This window comes from Eucyclogobius newberryi, unplaced genomic scaffold (genome assembly GCF_026437365.1).
Source record: "Eucyclogobius newberryi isolate DKJ021-1_F unplaced genomic scaffold, fEucNew1.0.hap1 SCAF_18, whole genome shotgun sequence".
NCBI classification, from domain to species: domain Eukaryota; kingdom Metazoa; phylum Chordata; class Actinopteri; order Gobiiformes; family Gobiidae; genus Eucyclogobius; species Eucyclogobius newberryi.
The window spans coordinates 1,537,818-1,561,757 of NW_027315812.1; the positions used below are offsets into that span (position 1 = coordinate 1,537,818).

Below are 23,940 nucleotides of genomic sequence, written 5' to 3' on the forward strand. Positions count from 1 at the left end.
ATGAGAAGATGATGTTCTCATGTGTGTGTTTCAGCTGAAGGTTCCATGATGAGAAGATGATGTTCTCATGTGTGTGTTTCAGCTGAAGGTTCCATGATGAGAAGATGATGTTCTCATGTGTGTGTTTCAGCTGAAGGTTCCATGATGAGAAGATGATGTTCTCATGTGTGTGTTTCAGCTGAAGGTTCCATGATGAGAAGATGATGTTCTCATGTGTGTGTTTCAGCTGAAGGTTCCATGATGAGAAGATGATGTTCTCATGTGTGTGTTTCAGCTGAAGGTTCCATGATAAGAAGATGATGTTCTCATGTGTGTGTTTCAGCTGAAGGTTCCATGATGAGAAGATGATGTTCTCATGTGTGTGTTTCAGCTGAAGGTTCCATGATGAGAAGATGATGTTCTCATGTGTGTGTTTCAGCTGAAGGTTCCATGATGAGAAGATGATGTTCTCATGTGTGTGTTTCAGCTGAAGGTTCCATGATGAGAAGATGATGTTCTCATGTGTGTGTTTCAGCTGAAGGTTCCATGATGAGAAGATGATGTTCTCATGTGTGTGTTTCAGCTGAAGGTTCCATGATAAGAAGATGATGTTCTCATGTGTGTGTTTCAGCTGAAGGTTCCATGATAAGAAGATGATGTTCTCATGTGTGTGTTTCAGCTGAAGGTTCCATGATGAGAAGATGATGTTCTCATGTGTGTGTTTCAGCTGAAGGTTCCATGATGAGAAGATGATGTTCTCATGTGTGTGTTTCAGCTGAAGGTTCCATGATGAGAAGATGATGTTCTCATGTGTGTGTTTCAGCTGAAGGTTCCATGATGAGAAGATGATGTTCTCATGTGTGTGTTTCAGCTGAAGGTTCCATGATGAGAAGATGATGTTCTCATGTGTGTGTTTCAGCTGAAGGTTCCATGATGAGAAGATGATGTTCTCATGTGTGTGTTTCAGCTGAAGGTTCCATGATGAGAAGATGATGTTCTCATGTGTGTGTTTCAGCTGAAGGTTCCATGATGAGAAGATGATGTTCTCATGTGTGTGTTTCAGCTGAAGGTTCCATGATGAGAAGATGGCTGGCGCCTGTGTGTTTCCACTGGGACCTGAGAGCTTCCAGCTGTTCACCAGGGACTCACTGTGTGCCATCGAGGAACGGATCCGACTCCAGGAGGAGAAGAGGAGGCACTACCAGGAGGTGACAAGACCAGAAGCTCTAGATTTGATTTGATGCTTTACTTTCGCTGCAGTTCATTCATGATGATTTTGTCATCAAAGCCTCATCAAATCAAACTTTCTGATTGAAACATTATGATATAGTTTTGTATTTGATCATATTTTAGTTCTTCTTATTCATGATATTCCTGGTTCATGGTCTTCCTGGTTCATGGTCTTCCTGGTTCATGGTCTTCCTGGTTCATGGTCTTCCTGGTTCATGGTCTTCCTGGTTCTTGATGGTGCTTCCTCTCCTTTGCCTCAGGACTTGGGCGACGTGGAGGAGCTCAAACCCAGACCGGACCTGGAGGCCGGGAAGACTCTGCCCCGGATCTTCTCTGAACTTCCACCACACCTGAAGGGCTGCCCCCTGCAGGACATCGACCCGTACTACAGGGAAAAGCGGGTGAGTCTCCTTTTTCCCCACATTAGATTTAGTTACAGAAGGTTAAAGGAGGTGTAAGAGCGGGCACAGGTGAGGGAGGGGCAGGTGGGTGAGAGCGGGCACAGGTGAGGGAGGGGCAGGTGGGTGAGAGCGGGCACAGGTGAGGGAGGGGCAGGTGTGTGAGAGCGGGCACAGGTGAGGGAGGGGCAGGTGGGTGAGAGCGGGCACAGGTGAGGGAGGGGCAGGTGTGTGAGAACGGGCACAGGTGAGGGAGGGGCAGGTGGGTGAGAGCGGGCACAGGTGAGGGAGGGGCAGGTGTGTGAGAACGGGCACAGGTGAGGGAGGGGCAGGTGTGTGAGAGCGGGCACAGGTGAGGGAGGGGCAGGTGGGTGAGAGCGGGCACAGGTGAGGGAGGGGCAGGTGTGTGAGAGCGGGCACAGGTGAGGGAGGGGCAGGTGGGTGAGAGCGGGCACAGGTGAGGGAGGGGCAGGTGTGTGAGAACGGGCACAGGTGAGGGAGGGGCAGGTGTGTGAGAACGGGCACAGGTGAGGGAGGGGCAGGTGTGTGAGAGCGGGCACAGGTGAGGGAGGGGCAGGTGGGTGAGAGCGGGCACAGGTGAGGGAGGGGCAGGTGGGTGAGAGCAGGTGAGGGAGGGGCAGGTGGGTGAGAGCGGGCACAGGTGAGGGAGGGGCAGGTGTGTGAGAGAGGGCACAGGTGAGGGAGGGGCAGGTGTGTGAGAGCGGGCACAGGTGAGGGAGGGGCAGGTGGGTGAGAGCGGGCACAGGTGAGGGAGGGGCAGGTGGGTGAGAGCAGGCACAGGTGAGGGAGGGGCAGGTGTGTGAGAGCGGGCACAGGTGAGGGAGGGGCAGGTGGGTGAGAGCAGGTGAGGGAGGGGCAGGTGGGTGAGAGCAGGCACAGGTGAGGGAGGGGCAGGTGTGTGAGAGCGGGCACAGGTGAGGGAGGGGCAGGTGGGTGAGAGCAGGTGAGGGAGGGGCAGGTGGGCGAGGGCTCATGGTGGTGCAGAATGCCTCAGACGTGTGATTTGTGCTTGTGTTTCAGACCTTCATCGTGTTGAACAAGGGCAAAGCCATCTTCCGCTTCAGTGCCACGTCTGCCCTGTACCTGTTCAGCCCCTTCCACCCCGTGAGGCGGCTCGCCATCCGCGTCCTGGTGCACTCATATCCTGTGTCACAATAAGAGTCTGAAACATGAAGGGAACTGACAAAACTGGAGCTTTGATGTCTGAGCGAGGCAGGGGGGAGGGGCCTTTGTGTGTGTGTGGGGGGGGGCTAAGGGGGAGGGGCCTTTGTGTGTGTGTGGGGGGGGCTGAGGGGGAGGGGCCTTTGTGTGTGTGTGGGGGGGGGCTGAGGGGGGGGGGGGGGCTGTCAGCAGATCATAAACATCAGCAATAAATTATATACAAGCTCCACAAAACACACTGAGACAGAAGTCTGAAGCAGGTCTGAACCAGGACTAAACCAGGACTAAACCAGGATTAAACCAGGACTAAACCAGGACTAAACCAGGACTAAACCAGGATTAAACCAGGACTAAACCAGGACTAAACCAGGACTAAACCAGGACTAAACCAGGATTAAACCAGGACTAAACCAGGACTAAACCAGGACTAAACCAGGACTAAACCAGGTCTAAACCAGGACTAAACCAGGACTAAACCAGGACTAAACCAGGATTAAACCAGGACTAAACCAGGACTAAACCAGGACTAAACCAGGACTAAACCAGGACTAAACCAGGATTAAACCAGGACTAAACCAGGACTAAACCAGGACTAAACCAGGACTAAACCAGGACTAAACCAGGACTAAACCAGGTCTAAACCAGGACTAAACAAGGACTAAACCAGGACTAAACCAGGACTAAACCAGGACTAAACCAGGATTAAACCAGGACTAAACCAGGACTAAACCAGGACTAAACCAGGACAAAACCAGGACTAAACCAGGACTAAACCAGGACAAAACCAGGACTAAACCAGGACTAAACCAGGACTAAACCAGGACTAAACCAGGATTAAACCAGGACTAAACCAGGACTAAACCAGGACTAAACCAGGACTAAACCGGGACAATTGCACTTTCACCTCTGGAGGACACTCAGACCTGTGTTTGGGCATTTAGTGCTGGTCTGGATTTTTATAGATCACTTTGTCATGGTTTAGACCTGGTTTAGACCTGGTTTAGTCCTGGTTTAGACCTGGTTTAGACCTGGTTTAGACTTGGTTTAGACCTGGTTTAGACCTGGTTTAGACCTGGTTTGGACCTGGTTTAGTCCTGGTTTAGTCCTGGTTTAGACCTGGTTTAGTCCTGGTTTAGTCCTGGTTTAGTCCTGGTTTAGACCTGGTTTAGACCTGGTTTAGACCTGGTTTAGACCTGGTTTAGACCTGCTTTAGACCTGGTTTAGTCCTGGTTTAGTCCTGGTTTAGACCTGGTTTAGTCCTGGTTTAGTCCTGGTTTAGACCTGGTTTAGACCTGGTTCAGTCCTGGTTTAGTCCTGGTTTAGTCCTGGTTTAGACCTGGTTTAGACCTGGTTTAGTCCTGGTTTAGTCCTGGTTTAGTCCTGGTTTAGACCTGGTTTAGACCTGGTTTAGACCTGGTTTGGACCTGGTTTAGTCCTGGTTTAGTCCTGGTTTAGACCTGGTTTAGACCTGGTTTAGACCTGGTTTAGTCCTGGTTTAGTCCTGGTTTAATCCTGGTTTAGACCTGGTTTAGACCTGGTTTAGACCTGGTTTAGACCTGGTTCAGACCTGGTTTAGTCCTGGTTTAGACCTGGTTTAGTCCTGGTTTAGTCCTGGTTTAGACCTGGTTTAGACCTGGTTTGGACCTGGTTTAGTCCTGGTTTAGTCCTGGTTTAGACCTGGTTTAGACCTGGTTTAGACCTGGTTTAGTCCTGGTTTAGTCCTGGTTTAGACCTGGTTTAGACCTGGTTTAGTCCTGGTTTAGTCCTGGTTTAGTCCTGGTTTAGACCTGGTTTAGACCTGGTTTAGACCTGGTTTGGACCTGGTTTAGTCCTGGTTTAGTCCTGGTTTAGACCTGGTTTAGACCTGGTTTAGACCTGGTTTAGTCCTGGTTTAGTCCTGGTTTAGACCTGGTTTAGACTTGGTTTAGACCTGGTTTAGACCTGGTTTAGACCTGGTTTAGTCCTGGTTTAGACCTGGCTTAGACCTGGTTAAGCAGGTCTAAAGCAGGTCTAAAGCAGGTCTAAAGCAGGTCTAAACCAGGACTAAAGCAGGACTAAAGCAGGACTAAAGCAGGACTAAAGCAGGACTAAAGCAGGTCTAAAGCAGGACTAAAGCAGGACTAAAGCAGGACTAAAGCAGGACTAAAGCAGGACTAAAACAGGACTAAAGCAGGACTAAAGCAGGTCTAAAGCAGGTCTAAAGCAGGTCTAAAGCAGGACTAAAGCAGGACTAAAGCAGGTCTAAAGCAGGACTAAAGCAGGACTAAAGCAGGACTAAAGCAGGACTAAAGCAGGACTAAAACAGGACTAAAGCAGGACTAAAGCAGGTCTAAAGCAGGTCTAAAACAGGACTAAAGCAGGACTAAAGCAGGACTAAAGCAGGTCTAAAGCAGGTCTAAAGCAGGACTAAAGCAGGTCTAAAGCAGGACTAAAACAGGACTAAAGCAGGTCTAAATTAGGACTAAAGCAGGTCTAAAGCAGGTCTAAAGCAGGTCTAAAGCAGGTCTAAAGCAGGACTAAAGCAGGTCTAAAGCAGGACTAAAGCAGGTCTAAAGCAGGACTAAAGCAGGTCTAAAACAGGACTAAAGCAGGTCTAAAACAGGACTAAAGCAGGTTTAAAACAGGACTAAAGCAGGTCTAAAGCAGGTCTAAAACAGGACTAAAGCAGGTTTAAAACAGGACTAAAGCAGGTCTAAAGCAGGTCTAAAACAGGACTAAAGCAGGACGAAAGCAGGTCTAAAGCAGGACTAAAGCAGGACTAAAGCATGACTAAAGCAGGACTAAAGCAGGACTAAAGCAGGACTAAAGCAGGTCTAAAGCAGGTCTAAAGCAGGTCTAAAGCAGGTCTAAAGCAGGTCTAAAGCAGGACTAAAGCAGGTCTAAAGCAGGTCTAAAGCAGGTCTAAAGCAGGACTAAAGCAGGACTAAAGCAGGTCTAAAACAGGTCTAAAGCAGGACTAAAGCAGGACTAAAGCATGACTAAAGCAGGACTAAAGCAGGACTAAAGCAGGTCTAAAACAGGTCTAAAGCAGGACTAAAGCAGGACTAAAGCAGGTCTAAAGCAGGACTAAAGCAGGGCTAAAGCAGGACTTAAGCAGGACTAAAGCAGGACTAAAGCAGGACTAAACCAGGACTAAAGCAGGTCTAGAGCAGGACTAAAGCAGGACTAAACCAGGTCTAAAGCAGGACTAAAGCAGGACTAAACCAGGACTAAAGCAGGTCTAGAGCAGGTCTAAACCAGGTCTAAAGCAGGTCTAAAGCAGGACTAAAGCAGGACTAAAGCAGGACTAAAGCAGGTCTAAAGCAGGTCTAAAGCAGGACTAAAGCAGGACTAAAGCAGGACTAAAGCAGGACTAAAGCAGGACTAAAGCAGGTCTAAAGCAGGACTAAAGCAGGTCTAAAGCAGGACTAAAGCAGGACTAAAGCAGGACTAAAGCAGGTCTAAAGCAGGACTAAAGCAGGTCTAAAGCAGGACTAAAGCAGGTCTAAAGCAGGACTAAAGCAGGACTAAACCAGGACTAAAGCAGGTCTAGAGCAGGTCTAAAGCAGGACTAAAGCAGGACGAAAGCAGGTCTAAAGCAGGACTAAAGCAGGACTAAAGCAGGTCTAAAGCAGGTCTAAAGCAGGTCTAAAGCAGGTCTAAAGCAGGACTAAACCAGGACTAAAGCAGGACTAAAGCAGGACTAAAGCAGGACTAAAGCAGGTCTAAAGCAGGTCTAAAGCAGGACTAAACCAGGACTAAAGCAGGACTAAAGCAGGACTAAAGCAGGACTAAAGCAGGACTAAAGCAGGTCTAAAGCAGGTCTAAAGCAGGACTAAAGCAGGACTAAACCAGGACTAAAGCAGGACTAAAGCAGGACTAAACCAGGTCTAAAGCAGGACTAAAGCAGGACTAAACCAGGACTAAAGCAGGTCTAGAGCAGGTCTAAAGCAGGTCTAAAGCAGGACTAAAGCAGGACTAAAGCAGGACTAAGCCAGGACTAAAGCCGGAATAAAGCAGGACTAAAGCAGGTCTAAAGCAGGTCTAAAGCAGGACTAAAGCAGGACTAAAGCAGGACTAAAGCAGGACTAAAGCAGGACTAAAGCAGGTCTAAAGCAGGTCTAAAGCAGGTCTAAAGCAGGACTAAAGCAGGACTAAAGCAGGACTAAAGCAGGTCTAAAGCAGGACTAAAGCAGGTCTAAAGCAGGTCTAAAGCAGGTCTAAAGCAGGACTAAAGCAGGACTAAAGCAGGACTAAAGCAGGACTAAAGCAGGTCTAAAGCAGGTCTAAAGCAGGTCTAAAGCAGGACTAAAGCAGGTCTAGAGCAGGACTAAACCAGGTCTAAAGCAGGTCTAAAGCAGGACTAAAGCAGGACTAAACCAGGACTAAAGCAGGACTAAAGCAGGTCTAAAGCAGGACTAAACCAGGTCTAAAGCAGGTCTAAAGCAGGACTAAAGCAGGACTAAACCAGGACTAAAGCAGGACTAAAGCAGGTCTAAAGCAGGACTAAAGCAGGACTAAACCAGGACTAAAGCAGGACTAAAGCAGGTCTAAAGCAGGTCTAAAGCAGGTCTAAAGCAGGTCTAAAGCAGGACTAAAGCAGGACTAAACCAGGACTAAAGCAGGTCTAGAGCAGGTCTAAAGCAGGACTAAAGCAGGTCTAAAGCAGGACTAAAACAGGTCTAAAGCAGGTCTAAAGCAGGACTAAAGCAGGACTAAACCAGGACTAAAGCAGGTCTAGAGCAGGTCTAAAGCAGGACTAAAACAGGACTAAAACAGGACTAAACCAGGTCTAAAGCAGGACTAAAGCAGGTCTAAAGCAGGACTAAAGCAGGACTAAACCAGGACTAAAGCAGGACTAAAGCAGGACTAAAGCAGGACTAAAGCAGGTCTAAAGCAGGTCTAAAGCAGGACTAAACCAGGACTAAAGCAGGACTAAAGCAGGACTAAAGCAGGACTAAAGCAGGTCTAAAGCAGGTCTAAAGCAGGTCTAAAGCAGGACTAAAGCAGGACTAAACCAGGACTAAAGCAGGTCTAGAGCAGGTCTAAAGCAGGTCTAAAGCAGGACTAAAGCAGGTCTAAAGCAGGACTAAAGCAGGACTAAAGCAGGACTAAAGCAGGTCTAAAGCAGGACTAAACCAGGACTAAAGCAGGACTAAAGCAGGACTAAAGCAGGACTAAAGCAGGTCTAAAGCAGGTCTAAAGCAGGTCTAAAGCAGGTCTAAAGCAGGTCTAAAGCAGGACTAAAGCAGGACTAAACCAGGACTAAAGCAGGACTAAAGCAGGACTAAAGCAGGACTAAAGCAGGTCTAAAGCAGGTCTAAAGCAGGACTAAAGCAGGACTAAAGCAGGACTAAAGCAGGTCTAAAGCAGGTCTAAAGCAGGTCTAAAGCAGGACTAAAGCAGGTCTAAAGCAGGACTAAAACAGGACTAAAGCAGGTCTAAAGCAGGACTAAAGCAGGACTAAAGCAGGTCTAAAGCAGGACTAAACCAGGACTAAAGCAGGACTAAAGCAGGACTAAAGCAGGACTAAAGCAGGTCTAAAGCAGGTCTAAAGCAGGTCTAAAGCAGGACTAAAGCAGGACTAAACCAGGACTAAAGCAGGACTAAAGCAGGACTAAAGCAGGTCTAAAGCAGGTCTAAAGCAGGACTAAAGCAGGACTAAAGCAGGTCTAAAGCAGATCTAAAGCAGGACTAAAGCAGGACTAAAGCAGGACTAAAGCAGGTCTAAAGCAGGTCTAAAGCAGGTCTAAAGCAGGACTAAAGCAGGTCTAAAGCAGGACTAAAACAGGACTAAAGCAGGTCTAAAGCAGGACTAAAGCAGGACTAAAGCAGGTCTAAAGCAGGTCTAAAGCAGGACTAAAGCAGGACTAAAGCAGGTCTAGAGCAGGTCTAAAGCAGGACTAAAGCAGGTCTAAAGCAGGTCTAAAGCAGGTCTAACGCAGGTCTAAAGCAGGACTAAAGCAGGTCTAGAGCAGGACTAAAGCAGGACTAAAGCAGGACTAAAGCAGGTCTAAAGCAGGACTAAAACAGGACTAAAGCAGGTCTAAAGCAGGTCTAAAGCAGGTCTAAAGCAGGACTAAAGCAGGTCTAAAGCAGGACTAAAACAGGACTAAAGCAGGTCTAGAGCAGGACTAAAGCAGGACTAAAGCAGGACTAAAGCAGGTCTAAAGCAGGACTAAAGCAGGACTAAAGCAGGACTAAAGCAGGTCTAAAGCAGGTCTAAAGCAGGTCTAAAGCAGGACTAAAGCAGGTCTAAAGCAGGACTAAAACAGGACTAAAGCAGGTCTAAAGCAGGTCTAAAGCAGGACTAAAGCAGGACTAAAGCAGGACTAAAGCAGGGCTAAAGCAGGTCTAAAGCAGGTCTAAACCAGGACTAAAGCAGGACTAAAGCAGGACTAAAGCAGGACTAAAGCAGGACTAAAGCAGGTCTAAAGCAGGTCTAAAGCAGGTCCAAAGCAGGACTAAAGCAGGTCTAAAGCAGGTCTAAAGCAGGTCTAAAGCAGGACTAAACCAGGACTAAAGCAGGTCTAGAGCAGGACTAAAGCAGGTCTAAAGCAGGTCTAAAACAGGACTAAAGCAGGACTAAACCAGGACTAAAGCAGGACTAAAGCAGGACTAAAGCAGGACTAAAGCAGGTCTAAAGCAGGACTAAAGCAGAACTAAAGCAGGACTAAAGCAGGTCTAAAACAGGACTAAAGCAGGACTAAACCAGGACTAAAGCAGGACTAAAGCAGGACTAAAGCAGGACTAAAGCAGGGCTAAAGCAGGTCTAAAGCAGAACTAAAGCAGGACAAAAACAGGACTAAAGCAGGACTAAAGCAGGACTAAAACAGGTCTAAAGCAGGTCTAAAACAGGACTAAAACAGGACTAAAGCAGGTCTAAAGCAGGACTAAACCAGGACAAAAACAGGACTAAAGCAGGACTAAAGCAGGTCTAAAGCAGGACTAAAGCAGGTTTAAAACAGGACTAAAGCAGGACTAAAGCAGGACTAAAGCAGGTCTAAAGCAGGTCTAAAGCAGGACTAAAGCAGGTCTAAAGCAGGTCTAAAACAGGACTAAAACAGGACTAAAGCAGGTCTAAAGCAGGACTAAACCAGGACAAAAACAGGACTAAAGCAGGACTAAAGCAGGTCTAAAGCAGGACTAAAGCAGGTTTAAAACAGGACTAAAGCAGGACTAAAGCAGGACTAAAGCAGGACTAAAGCAGGTCTAAAGCAGGACTAAAGCAGGACTAAACCAGGACTAAAACAGGTCTAAAGCAGGACTAAAGCAGGTCTAAACCAGGACAAAAGCAGGTCTAAAGCAGGTCTAAAGCAGGTCTAAAACAGGACTAAAGCAGGTCTAAAGCAGGACTAAAGCAGGACTAAAGCAGGACTAAAGCAGGACTAAAGCAGGACTAAAGCAGGACTAAAGCAGGTCTAAAGCAGGACTAAAGCAGGTCTAAAGCAGGACTAAAGCAGGACTAAAGCAGGTCTAAAGCAGGACTAAAGCAGGACTAAACCAGGACTAAAGCAGGTCTAAAGCAGGACTAAAGCAGGACTAAAGCAGGACTAAAGCAGGACTAAAGCAGGTCTAAAGGAGGACTAAAACAGGACTAAAGCAGGACTAAAGCAGGACTAAAGCAGGACTAAAGCAGGTCTAAAGCAGGTCTAAAGCAGGTCTAAAACAGGACTAAAGCAGGACTAAAGCAGCTCTAAAGCAGGTCTAAAACAGGACTAAAGCAGGACTAAAGCAGGACTAAAGCAGGACTAAAGCAGGTCTAAAGCAGGTCTAAAGCAGGACTAAAGCAGGACTAAAGCAGGACTAAAGCAGGTCTAAAGGAGGACTAAAACAGGATTAAAGCAGGACTAAAGCAGGTCTAAAACAGGACTAAAGCAGGACTAAAGCAGCTCTAAAGCAGGTCTAAAACAGGACTAAAGCAGGACTAAAGCAGGACTAAAGCAGGTCTAAAGCAGGTCTAAAGCAGGACTAAAGCAGGTCTAAAGCAGGACTAAAGCAGGTCTAAAGCAGGACTAAAGCAGGACTAAAGCAGGTCTAAATTAGGACTAAAGCAGGTCTAAAGCAGGACTAAAGCAGGTCTAAAACAGGACTAAAGCAGGTCTAAAGCAGGTCTAAAACAGGACTAAAGCAGGTCTAAAGCAGGTCTAAAGCAGGACTAAAGCAGGTCTAAAACAGGACTAAAGCAGGTCTAAAGCAGGTCTAAAGCAGGACTAAAGCAGGTCTAAAGCAGGTCTAAAGCAGGTCTAAAGCAGGACTAAAGCAGGTCTAAAGCAGGTCTAAAGCAGGTCTAAAGCAGGTCTAAAGCAGGACTAAAGCAGGTCTAAAGCAGGACTAAAGCAGGACTAAAGCAGGACTAAAGCAGGTCTAAAACAGGTCTGAAGCAGGTCTAAAGCAGGACTAAAGCAGGACTAAAGCAGGACTAAAGCAGGTCTAAAGCAGGTCTAAAGCAGGACTAAAGCAGGTCTAAAGCAGGACTAAAGCAGGTCTAAAGCAGGACTAAAGCAGGTCTAAAGCAGGACTAAAGCAGGACTAAAGCAGGTCTAAAGCAGGACTAAAGCAGGACTAAAGCAGGTCTAAAGCAGGTCTAAAGCAGGACTAAAGCAGGTCTAAAGCAGGACTAAAGCAGGTCTAAAGCAGGTCTAAAGCAGGTCTAAAGCAGGACTAAAGCAGGTCTAAAGCAGGACTAAAGCAGGTCTAAAGCAGGTCTAAAACAGGACTAAACCAGGACTAAAGCAGGACTAAAGCAGGTCTAAAGCAGGTCTAAAGAAGGACTAAAGCAGGTCTAAAGCAGGACTAAAGCAGGACTAAAGCAGGTCTAAAGCAGGACTAAAGCAGGTCTAAAGCAGGTCTAAACCAGGTCTAAAGCAGGTCTAAAGCAGGACTAAAGCAGGTCTAAAGCAGGTCTAAAGCAGGACTAAAGCAGGTCTAAAGCAGGTCTAAAGCAGGTCTAAAGCAGGACTAAAGAAGGACTAAAGCAGGACTAAAGCAGGTCTAAAGCAGGACTAAAGCAGGACTAAAGCAGGTCTAAAGCAGGTCTAAAGCAGGTCTAAAGCAGGACTAAAGCAGGACTAAAGCAGGACTAAAGCAGGACTAAAGCAGGTCTAAAGCAGGTCTAAAGCAGGTCTAAAGCAGGTCTAAAGCAGGACTAAAGCAGGTCTAAAGCAGGTCTAAAGCAGGACTAAAGCAGGACTAAAGCAGGTCTAAAGCAGGACTAAAGCAGGTCTAGAGCAGGACTAAAGCAGGTCTAAAGCAGGACTAAAGCAGGTCTAAAGCAGGTCTAAAGCAGGTCTAAAGCAGGTCTAAAGCAGGTCTAAAGCAGGACTAAAGCAGGACTAAACCAGGACTAAAGCAGGTCTAGAGCAGGTCTAAAGCAGGACTAAAGCAGGACTAAAGCAGGACTAAAGCAGGGCTAAAGCAGGTCTAGAGCAGGACTAAAGCAGGACTAAAGCAGGTCTAAAGCAGGACTAAAGCAGGTCTAAAGCAGGACTAAAGCAGGACTAAAGCAGGTCTAAAGCAGGACTAAAGCAGGGCTAAAGCAGGTCTAGAGCAGGACTAAAGCAGGACTAAAGCAGGTCTAAAGCAGGACTAAAGCAGGACTAAAGCAGGTCTAAAGCAGGACTAAAGCAGGGCTAAAGCAGGTCTAGAGCAGGTCTAAAACAGGACTAAAGCGGGACTAAAGCGGGACTAAAGCAGGTCTAAAGCAGGTCTAAAGCAGGTCTAACGCAGGTCTAAAGCAGGACTAAAGCAGGTCTAAAGCAGGACTAAAGCAGGTCTAAAGCAGGTCTAAAGCAGGACTAAAGCAGGACTAAAGCAGGTCTAAAGCAGGACTAAAGCAGGTCTAAAGCAGGTCTAAAGCAGGTCTAACGCAGGTCTAAAGCAGGACTAAAGCAGGACTAAACCAGGACTAAAGCAGGTCTAGAGCAGGTCTAAAGCAGGACTAAAGCAGGACTAAAGCAGGTCTAAAGCAGGACTAAACCAGGACTAAAGCAGGACTAAAGCAGGACTAAAGCAGGACTAAAGCAGGTCTAAAGCAGGTCTAAAGCAGGTCTAAAGCAGGACTAAAGCAGGACTAAACCAGGACTAAAGCAGGTCTAGAGCAGGTCTAAAGCAGGACTAAAGCAGGACTAAAGCAGGACTAAAGCAGGTCTAAAGCAGGACTAAAACAGGACTAAAGCAGGTCTAAAGCAGGTCTAAAGCAGGACTAAAACAGGACTAAAACAGGACTAAACCAGGTCTAAAGCAGGTCTAAAGCAGGACTAAAGCAGGACTAAACCAGGACTAAAGCAGGACTAAAGCAGGTCTAAAGCAGGACTAAACCAGGTCTAAAGCAGGACTAAACCAGGACTAAAGCAGGACTAAAGCAGGTCTAAAGCAGGTCTAAAGCAGGACTAAAGCAGGACTAAACCAGGACTAAAGCAGGACTAAACCAGGTCTAAAGCAGGACTAAACCAGGACTAAAGCAGGACTAAAGCAGGTCTAAAGCAGGACTAAACCAGGTCTAAAGCAGGACTAAAGCAGGTCTAAAGCAGGTCTAAAGCAGGACTAAACCAGGTCTAAAGCAGGACTAAAGCAGGACTAAAGCAGGTCTAAAGCAGGACTAAACCAGGACTAAAGCAGGACTAAAGCAGGACTAAAGCAGGTCTAAAGCAGGTCTAAAGCAGGTCTAAAGCAGGACTAAAGCAGGTCTAAAGCAGGACTAAAGCAGGTCTAAAGCAGGACTAAAGCAGGACTAAAGCAGGACTAAAGCAGGTCTAAAGCAGGTCTAAAGCAGGTCTAAAGCAGGTCTAAAGCAGGTCTAAAGCAGGACTAAAGCAGGACTAAAGCAGGACTAAAGCAGGACTAAAGCAGGACTAAAGCAGGTCTAAAGCAGGTCTAAAGCAGGACTAAAGCAGGTCTAAAGCAGGACTAAAGCAGGTCTAAAGCAGGACTAAAGCAGGTCTAAAGCAGGACTAAAGCAGGACTAAAGCAGGACTAAAGCAGGACTAAAGCAGGACTAAAGCAGGACTAAAGCAGGTCTAAAGCAGGTCTAAAGCAGGACTAAAGCAGGTCTAAAGCAGGACTAAAGCAGGTCTAAAGCAGGTCTAAAGCAGGACTAAAGCAGGACTAAAGCAGGACTAAAGCAGGACTAAAGCAGGTCTAAAACAGGACTAAAGCAGGACTAAACCAGGACTAAAGCAGGTCTAGAGCAGGTCTAAAACAGGACTAAAGCAGGACTAAACCAGGTCTAAAGCAGAACTAAAGCAGGACTAAAGCAGGTTTAAAACAGGACTAAAGCAGGTCTAAAGCAGGACTAAAGCAGGACTAAAGCAGTTCTAAAGCAGGACTAAAGCAGGTCTAAAGCAGGTCTAAAGCAGAACTAAAGCAGGACTAAAGCAGGTTTAAAACAGGACTAAAGCAGGTCTAAAGCAGGACTAAAGCAGGTCTAAAGCAGAACTAAAGCAGGTCTAAAGCAGGACTAAAGCAGGTCTAAAGCAGGACTAAAGCAGGTCTAAAACAGGACTAAAGCAGGACTAAAGCAGGACTAAAGCAGGACTAAAGCAGGACTAAAGCAGGTTTAAAACAGGACTAAAGCAGGTCTAAAGCAGGACTAAAGCAGGACTAAAACAGGACTAAAGCAGGTCTAAAGCAGGACTAAAGCAGGTCTAAAGCAGGACTAAAGCAGGTCTAAAACAGGACTAAAGCAGGACTAAAGCAGGACTAAAGCAGGACTAAAGCAGGACTAAACCAGGACTAAAACAGGTCTAAAGCAGGACTAAAGCAGGACTAAAGCAGGACTAAAGCAGGTCTAAAGCAAGACTAAAGCAGGACTAAAGCAGGACTAAAGCAGGACTAAACCAGGACTAAAACAGGTCTAAAGCAGGACTAAAGCAGGACTAAACCAGGACTAAAGCAGGTCTAAAGCAGAACTAAAGCAGGACTAAAGCAGGTCTAAAACAGGACTAAAGCAGGTCTAAAGCAGAACTAAAGCAGGACTAAAGCAGGTCTAAAGCAGGTCTAAAGCAGAACTAAAGCAGGACTAAAGCAGGTCTAAACCAGGACTAAACCAGGACTAAAGCAGGACTAAAGCAGGTCTAAAGCAGGTCTAAAGCAGGACTAAAGCAGGTCTAAAGCAGGACTAAAGCAGGTCTAAAGCAGGACTAAAGCAGGACTAAAGCAGGACTAAAGCAGGACTAAAGCAGGTCTAAAGCAGGTCTAAAGCAAGACTAAAGCAGGTCTAAACCAGGACTAAAGCAGGACTAAAGCAGGACTAAAGCAGGACTAAAGCAGGTCTAAAGCAGGACTAAAGCAGGACTAAAGCAGGTCTAAAGCAGGTCTAAAGCAGGACTAAAGCAGGACTAAAGCAGGACTAAAGCAGGACTAAAGCAGGACTAAAACAGGTCTAAAGCAGGTCTAAAGCAGGTCTAAAGCAGGACTAAAGCAGGACTAAAGCAGGACTAAAGCAGGTCTAAAGCAGGACTAAACCAGGACTAAAGCAGGACTAAAGCAGGTCTAAAGCAGGTCTAAAGCAGGTCTAAAGCAGGACTAAAGCAGGACTAAAGCAGGACTAAAGCAGGTCTAAAGCAGGTCTAAAGCAGGACTAAAGCAGGTCTAAAGCAGGTCTAAAGCAGGTCTAAAGCAGGTCTAAAGCAGGACTAAAGCAGGACTAAAGCAGGACTAAAGCAGGTCTAAAGCAGGACTAAAGCAGGTCTAAAGCAGGTCTAAAGCAGGACTAAAGCAGGACTAAAGCAGGACTAAAGCAGGACTAAAGCAGGACTAAAACAGGTCTAAAGCAGGTCTAAAGCAGGTCTAAAGCAGGACTAAAGCAGGACTAAAGCAGGACTAAAGCAGGACTAAACCAGGACTAAAGCAGGACTAAAGCAGGACTAAACCAGGACTAAACCAGGACTAAAGCAGGACTAAAGCAGGACTAAAGCAGGTCTAAAGCAGGACTAAAGCAGGACTAAAGCAGGACTAAAGCAGGTCTAAAGCAGGACTAAAGCAGGTCTAAAGCAGGACTAAAGCAGGACTAAAGCAGGACTAAAGCAGGTCTAAAGCAGGACTAAAGCAGGTCTAAAGCAGGACTAAAGCAGGACTAAACCAGGACTAAAGCAGGACTAAAGCAGGACTAAAGCAGGACTAAAGCAGGACTAAAGCAGGACTAAAGCAGGACTAAAACAGGTCTAAAGCAGGTCTAAAGCAGGACTAAAGCAGGACTAAAGCAGGTCTAAAGCAGGACTAAAGCAGGACTAAAGCAGGACTAAAGCAGGACTAAAACAGGTCTAAAGCAGGTCTAAAGCAGGTCTAAAGCAGGACTAAAGCAGGTCTAAAGCAGGACTAAAGCAGGACTAAAGCAGGACTAAAGCAAGTCTAGAGCAGGACTAAAGCAGGACAAAAACAGGACTAAAGCAGGACTAAAGCAGGTCTAAAGCAGGTCTAAAGCAGGACTAAACCAGGACAAAAGCAGGACTAAAGCAGGACTAAAGCAGGTCTAAAACAGGACTAAAGCAGGACTAAACCAGGACAAAAGCAGGACTAAAGCAGGACTAAACCAGGACAAAAGCAGGACTAAAGCAGGTCTAAAGCAGGACTAAAGCAGGTCTAAAGCAGGTCTAAAGCAGGACTAAAGCAGGACAAAAGCAGGACTAAAGCAGGTCTAAAGCAGGACTAAAGCAGGTCTAAAGCAGGACTAAAGCAGGTCTAAAGCAGGACTAAAGCAGGTCTAAAGCAGGTCTAAAGCAGGACTAAAGCAGGACTAAACCAGGACTAAAGCAGGACTAAAGCAGGACTAAACCAGGACTAAAGCAGGACTAAAGCAGGACTAAACCAGGACTAAAGCAGGTCTAAAACAGGACTAAAGCAGGACTAAAGCAGGTCTAAAGCAGGTCTAAAACAGGTCTAAAACAGGACTAAAGCAGGACTAAACCAGGTCTAAAGCAGGACTAAAGCAGGTCTAAAGCAGGTCTAAAACAGGTCTAAAACAGGACTAAAGCAGGACTAAAGCAGGTCTAAAGCAGGACTAAAGCAGGTCTAAAGCAGGACTAAAGCAGGTCTAAAACAGGTCTAAAACAGGACTAAAGCAGGACTAAAGCAGGTCTAAAGCAGGACTAAAGCAGGTCTAAAGCAGGACTAAAGCAGGACTAAAGCAGGACTAAAGCAGGTCTAAAGCAGGTCTAAAGCAGGTCTAAAACAGGACTAAAGCAGGGCTAAACCAGGACTAAACCAGGACTAAAGCAGGTCTAAAGCAGGACTAAAGCAGGACTAAAGCAGGTCTAAAGCAGCTCTAAAACAGGACTAAAGCAGGACTAAAGCAGGACTAAAGCAGGACTAAAGCAGGACTAAAGCAGGTCTAAAGCAGCTCTAAAACAGGACTAAAGCAGGACTAAAGCAGGACTAAAGCAGGTCTAAAGCAGGACTAAAGCAGGACTAAAGCAGGACTAAAGCAGGACTAAAACAGGTCTAAAGCAGGTCTAAAGCAGGTCTAAAACAGGACTAAAGCAGGACTAAAGCAGGACTAAAGCAGGACTAAAGCAGGTCTAAATCAGGACTAAAGCAGGACTAAAGCAGGACTAAAGCAGGTCTAAATCAGGACTAAATCAGGACTAAAGCAGGACTAAAGCAGGACTAAAGCAGGTCTAAAGCAGGACTAAAGCAGGTCTAAAGCAGGACTAAACCAGGACTAAAGCAGGACTAAAGCAGCTCTAAAGCAGGACTAAATCAGGACTAAAGCAGGACTAAAGCAGGACTAAAGCAGGTCTAAAGCAGGACTAAAGCAGGACTAAAGCGGGTCTAAAACAGGACTAAAGCAGGACTAAAGCAGGTCTAAAGCAGGTCTAAAGCAGGACTAAAGCGGGTCTAAAACAGGACTAAAGCAGGACTAAAGCAGGTCTAAAGCAGGTCTAAAGCAGGACTAAAGCAGGACTAAACCAGGACTAAAGCAGGTCTAAAGCAGGACTAAAGCAGGTCTAAAGCAGGTCTAAAGCAGGTCTAAAGCAGGTCTAAAGCAGGTCTAAAGCAGGTCTAAAGCAGGACTAAAGCAGGACTAAACCAGGGCTAAAGCAGGACTAAAGCAGGACTAAAGCAGGACTAAAGCGGGTCTAAAACAGGACTAAAGCAGGACTAAAGCAGGACTAAAGCAGGACTAAAGCAGGTCTAAAGCAGGTCTAAAGCAGGACTAAAGCAGGTCTAAAGCAGGACTAAAGCAGGACTAAAGCAGGTCTAAAGCAGGACTAAAGCAGGTCTAAAGCAGGACTAAAGCAGGTCTAAAACAGGACTAAAGCGGGACTAAAGCGGGACTAAAGCAGGACTAAAGCAGGTCTAAAGCAGGTCTAAAGCAGGTCTAAAGCAGGTCTAAAGCAGGACTAAAGCAGGACTAAAGCAGGACTAAAGCAGGTCTAAAGCAGGTCTAAAGCAGGTCTAAAGCAGGACTAAAGCAGGTCTAAAGCAGGTCTAAAACAGGTCTAAAGCAGGACTAAAGCAGGACTAAAGCAGGACTAAAGCAGGTCTAAAGCAGGACTAAACCAGGACTAAAGCAGGACTAAAGCAGGTCTAAAGCAGGTCTAAAGCAGGTCTAAAGCAGGACTAAAGCAGGACTAAAGCAGGTCTAAAGCAGGACTAAAGCAGGTCTAAAGCAGGACTAAAGCAGGACTAAAGCAGGTCTAAAGCAGGACTAAAGCAGGTCTAAAACAGGACTAAAGCAGGACTAAAGCGGGACTAAAGCAGGACTAAAACAGGTCTAAAGCAGGTCTAAAGCAGGACTAAAGCAGGACTAAAGCAGGTCTAAAGCAGGACTAAACCAGGACTAAAGCAGGACTAAAGCAGGACTAAAGCAGGACTAAAGCAGGTCTAAAGCAGGACTAAAACAGGACTAAAGCAGGACTAAAGCAGGACTAAAGCAGGACTAAAGCAGGACTAAAGCAGGACTAAAGCAGGTCTAAAGCAGGTCTAAAGCAGGTCTAAAGCAGGACTAAAGCAGGACTAAAGCAGGACTAAAGCAGGTCTAAAGCAGGACTAAAGCAGGACTAAACCAGGACTAAAGCAGGTCTAAAGCAGGACTAAAGCAGGACTAAAGCAGGTCTAAAACAGGACTAAAGAAGGACTAAAGCAGGACTAAAGCAGGTCTAAAACAGGACTAAAGAAGGACTAAAGCAGGACTAAAGCAGGACTAAAGCAGGACTAAAGCATTTCTAAACAGGACTAAAGCAGGACTAAAGCAGGACTAAAGCAGGTCTAAAGCAGGACTAAAGCAGGACTAAAGCAGGACTAAAGCAGGTCTAAAACAGGACTAAAGAAGGACTAAAGCAGGTCTAAAGCAGGACTAAAGCAGGACTAAAGCAGGTCTAAAGCAGGGCTAAAGCAGGACTAAAGCAGGACTAAAGCAGGTCTAAAACAGGACTAAAGCAGGTCTAAAGCAGGTCTAAAGCAGGGCTAAAGCAGGACTAAAGCAGGACTAAAGCAGGACTAAAACAGGACTAAAGCAGGTCTAAAGCAGGTCTAAAGCAGGTCTAAAACAGGACTAAAGCAGGTCTAAAGCAGGACTAAAGCAGGACTAAAGCAGGACTAAAGAAGGACTAAAGCAGGACTAAAGCAGGTCTAAAACAGGACTAAAGCAGGACTAAAGCAGGTCTAAAACAGGACTAAAGAAGGACTAAAGCAGGTCTAAAGCAGGACTAAAGCAGGACTAAAGCAGGACTAAAGCAGGTCTAAAGCAGGGCTAAAGCAGGACTAAAGCAGGACTAAAGCAGGACTAAAACAGGACTAAAGCAGGACTAAAGCAGGACTAAAGCAGGTCTAAAACAGGTCTAAAGCAGGTCTAAAACAGGACTAAAGCAGGACTAAAGCAGGTCTAAAGCAGGACTAAAGCAGGACTAAAGCAGGACTAAAGCAGGACTAAAGCAGGACTAAAGCAGGTCTAAAACAGGACTAAAACAGGACTAAAGCAGGACTAAAGCAGGACTAAAGCAGGTTTAAAACAGGACTAAAGCAGGTCTAAAGCAGGACTAAACCAGGACTAAAGCAGGACTAAACCAGGACTAAAGCAGGTCTAAAGCAGGTCTAAAACAGGACTAAACCAGGACTAAAGCAGGTATAAAACAGGACTAAAGCAGGTCTAAAGCAGGTCTAAAGCAGGACTAAAGCAGGACTAAAGCAGGTCTAAAACAGGACTAAAGCAGGACTAAAGAAGGACTAAAGCAGGTCTAAAGCAGGTCTAAAACAGGACTAAAGCAGGACTAAAGCAGGACTAAAGCAGGACTAAAGCAGGTCTAAAACAGGACTAAAGAAGGACTAAAGCAGGACTAAAGCAGGTCTAAAACAGGACTAAAGCAGGTCTAAAACAGGACTAAAGCAGGACTAAAGCAGGTCTAAAACAGGACTAAAGAAGGACTAAAGCAGGACTAAAGCAGGACTAAAGCAGGACTAAAGCAGGACTAAAACAGGACTAAAGCAGGTCTAAAGCAGGTCTAAAGCAGGTCTAAAACAGGACTAAAGCAGGTCTAAAGCAGGACTAAAGCAGGTCTAAAGCAGGACTAAAGCAGGTCTAAAGCAGGACTAAAGCAGGACTAAAGCAGGACTAAAGCAGGACTAAAACAGGACTAAAGCAGGTCTAAAGCAGGTCTAAAGCAGGTCTAAAACAGGACTAAAGCAGGTCTAAAGCAGGTCTAAAGCAGATCTAAAACAGGACTAAAGCAGGACTAAAGCAGGACTAAAGCAGGACTAAAGCAGGACTAAAGCAGGACTAAAGAAGGACTAAAGCAGGACTAAAGCAGGTCTAAAACAGGACTAAAGCAGGACTAAAGCAGGTCTAAAACAGGACTAAAGAAGGACTAAAGCAGGTCTAAAGCAGGACTAAAGCAGGACTAAAGAAGGACTAAAGCAGGACTAAAGCAGGACTAAAGCAGGTCTAAAGCAGGTCTAAAGCAGGACTAAAGCAGGTCTAAAGCAGGACTAAAGCAGGTCTAAAACAGGACTAAAGCAGGACTAAAGCAGGTCTAAAACAGGACTAAAGAAGGACTAAAGCAGGTCTAAAGCAGGACTAAAGCAGGACTAAAGCAGGACTAAAGCAGGTCTAAAGCAGGGCTAAAGCAGGACTAAAGCAGGTCTAAAACAGCACTAAAGAAGGACTAAACCAGGACTAAAGCAGGACTAAAGCAGGACTAAAACAGGACTAAAGCAGGTCTAAAGCAGGTCTAAAGCAGGTCTAAAACAGGACTAAAGCAGGACTAAAGCAGGTCTAAAGCAGGACTAAAGCAGGACTAAAGCAGGACTAAAGCAGGACTAAAGCAGGACTAAAGCAGGTCTAAAACAGGACTAAAACAGGACTAAAGCAGGACTAAAGCAGGACTAAAGCAGGACTAAAGCAGGTCTAAAACAGGACTAAAGAAGGACTAAAGCAGGACTAAAGCAGGTCTAAAACAGGACTAAAGCAGGACTAAAGCAGGTCTAAAACAGGACTAAAGAAGGACTAAAGCAGGTCTAAAGCAGGACTAAAGCAGGACTAAAGCAGTACTAAAGCAGGTCTAAAGCAGGGCTAAAGCAGGACTAAAGCAGGACTAAAGCAGGACTAAAACAGGACTAAAGCAGGACTAAAGCAGGTCTAAAACAGGACTAAAGCAGGACTAAAGCAGGACTAAAGCAGGACTAAAGCAGGGCTAAAGCAGGACTAAAGCAGGACTAAAGCAGGACTAAAACAGGACTAAAGCAGGTCTAAAGCAGGACTAAAGCAGGACTAAAGCAGGACTAAAGCAGGACTAAAGCAGGACTAAAGCAGGACTAAAGCAGGACTAAAGCAGGACTAAAGCAGGACTAAAGCAGGTCTAAAGCAGGACTAAACCAGGACTAAAACAGGTCTAAAGCAGGTCTAAAGCAGGACTAAAGCAGGTCTAAAGCAGGACTAAAACAGGTCTAAAGCAGGTCTAAAGCAGGACTAAAGCAGGACTAAAGCAGGTCTAAAGCAGGACTAAAGCAGGACTAAAGCAGGTCTAAAGCAGGACTAAAGCAGGACTAAAGCAGGACTAAACCAGGGCTAAAGCAGGACTAAAGCAGGACTAAAATAGGTCTAAAGCAGGTCTAAAGCAGGACTAAAGCAGGACTAAAGCAGGTCTAAAGCAGGACTAAAGCAGGTCTAAAGCAGGGCTAAACCAGGACTAAAGCAGGTCTAAACCAGGGCTAAACCAGGGCTAAAGCAGGACTAAACCAGGGCTAAAGCAGGACCTTGCTCTTGAGGTGCTGAGGTGGCGCAGACTGAGCGTGCTCACTGGAGGTGTTTGTAAGAGCCTCCTTAAACTGACGCATGATTGGCCGACAGCCCGGCGCCACCGCCACAGAACAGCGTCTGATTGGACCAAAGCCGACATGTGACGCAGGTGTGAACAGGAAGATAAGAGCGGGACAGAGGCACTGAACAGGACTGGACCAGGGCCTAACACAGGCCTCTTCCTCCTCCTGTTTCTCCCTCCTCTCTCCTCCTCCTTGTCTCCTCCTCCCCTTCCCCATCTCCTCGTCTCCTCTCACCTCCTCTCTCCTCCTCCTCTCTCCATCTCCTCGTTTCCTCCTTTCCTCGTCTCCTCTTCTCCTCTCACATCCTGTCTCCTCCTCGTCTCTCCATCTCCTTTTGTCCTCGTCTCCTCGTCTCCTCATCTCCACTCACCTCCTGTCGCCTCCTCGTCTCTCCATCTCCTCGTCTCCTCCTTTCCTCGTCTCCTCTTCTCCTCTCACCTCCTCTCTCCTCTTCCTCTCTCCATCTCTTTGTCTCCTCTTCTCCTCTCACCTCCTCCCTCCTCTTCCTCTCTCCATCTCTTTGTCTCCTCTTCTCCTCTCACCTCCTCCCTCCTCTTCCTCTCTCCATCTCTTTGTCTCCTCTTCTCCTCTCACCTCCTGTCTCCTCCTCGTTTCTCCATCTCCTCGTCTCCTCTTCTCCTCTCACCTCCTCTCTCCTCCTCGTCCCTCCATCTCCTCGTCTCCTCTCTCTTCTCCTCTCTCCTCCTCCTTGTCTCCTCCTCCCCTTCCCCATCTCCTCTTCTCCTCTCCTTCTTCCTCTCCTTTCTCCTCTTCCCCGTCTCCTCCTGAGTGACACGCGTGGGTGTAATTACAGCTTTGCCCTCAGCATGTCCCTCTTAGGCCTCCGTACACCTGTCATTATCCCAGCAGAGCTCCGCCCACTCGCTCCACCTGACACGGCTTCACTTTTTCATGTTTACAACAACAAGATCCTGGTTTAGTCCTGGTTTAGTCCTGGTTTAGTCCTGGTTTAGTCCTGGTTTAGTCCTGGTTTAGTCCTGGTTTAGTCCTGGTTTAGTTTAGTCCTGGTTTAGTCCTGGTTTAGTCCTGGTTTAGTCCTGGTTTAGTCCTGGTTTAGTTTAGTCCTGGTTTAGTCCTGGTTTAGTCCTGGTTTAGTTTAGTCCTGGTTTAGTCCTGGTTTAGTCCTGGTTTAGTCCTGGTTTAGTCCTGGTTTAGTTTAGTCCTGGTTTAGTCCTGGTTTAGTCCTGGTTTAGTCCTGGTTTAGTTTAGTCCTGGTTTAGTCCTGGTTTAGTCCTGGTTTAGTCCTGGTTTAGTCCTGGTTTAGACCTGGTTTAGTCCTGGTTTAGACCTGGGACATTCCATATGTGTGTTTGGTTGTTGCTGTGGGACAATGTTTCAGTCGTTTCATCTGTTCAGACTCTTGGAGTCAAAACGTATCGTTTAAAAAAAAACAGTCCAGATGAAACAACTGAAACTTTTTCTACAATGGACCCCTCCTGGACGTGTGAGGTATTACACTGACATGCCTCCCTTCAGCTGTTATCCTTTCAGCTATTCTCCCCTCAGCTGCTGTTCTCCCTTCAGTTGTTCTCCCTTCAGCTGTTATCCCTTCAGCTGTTCTCCTTTCAGTTGTTATCCCTTCAGCTGTTCTCCTTTCAGTTGTTATCCCTTCAGCTATTCTCCCCTCAGCTGCTGTTCTCCCTTCAGTTGTTCTCCCTTCAGCTGTTATCCCTTCAGCTGTTCTCCTTTCAGTTGTTATCCCTTCATCTGTTCTCCTTTCAGTTGTTATCCCTTCAGCTGTTCTCCCTTCAGTTGTTCTCCCTTCAGCTGTTATCCCTTCAGCTGTTCTCCTTTCAGTTGTTATCCCTTCAGCTGTTCTCCTTTCAGTTGTTATCCCTTCAGCTGTTCTCCCTTCAGTTGTTCTCCCTTCAGCTGTTATCCCTTCAGCTGTTCT

The 23,940-nt window shown here is 46.3% G+C and overlaps 1 protein-coding gene across 1 annotated transcript in view; it reads left to right on the forward strand.

The window, feature by feature from the left end:
* LOC140364907 (sodium channel protein type 3 subunit alpha-like) overlaps window positions 1–23,940 on the forward strand; it is a 173,428-nt gene that overhangs the window by 53,273 nt on the left and 96,215 nt on the right. Inside the window, exons 2-4 of the mRNA XM_072451288.1 lie at window positions 1,043–1,187; window positions 1,470–1,610; window positions 2,649–2,767. Of these exons, the coding sequence (XP_072307389.1) occupies window positions 1,065–1,187; window positions 1,470–1,610; window positions 2,649–2,767 (383 nt within the window). The 5' untranslated portion in view covers window positions 1,043–1,064. The remainder of the gene's footprint in view (window positions 1–1,042; window positions 1,188–1,469; window positions 1,611–2,648; window positions 2,768–23,940) is intronic.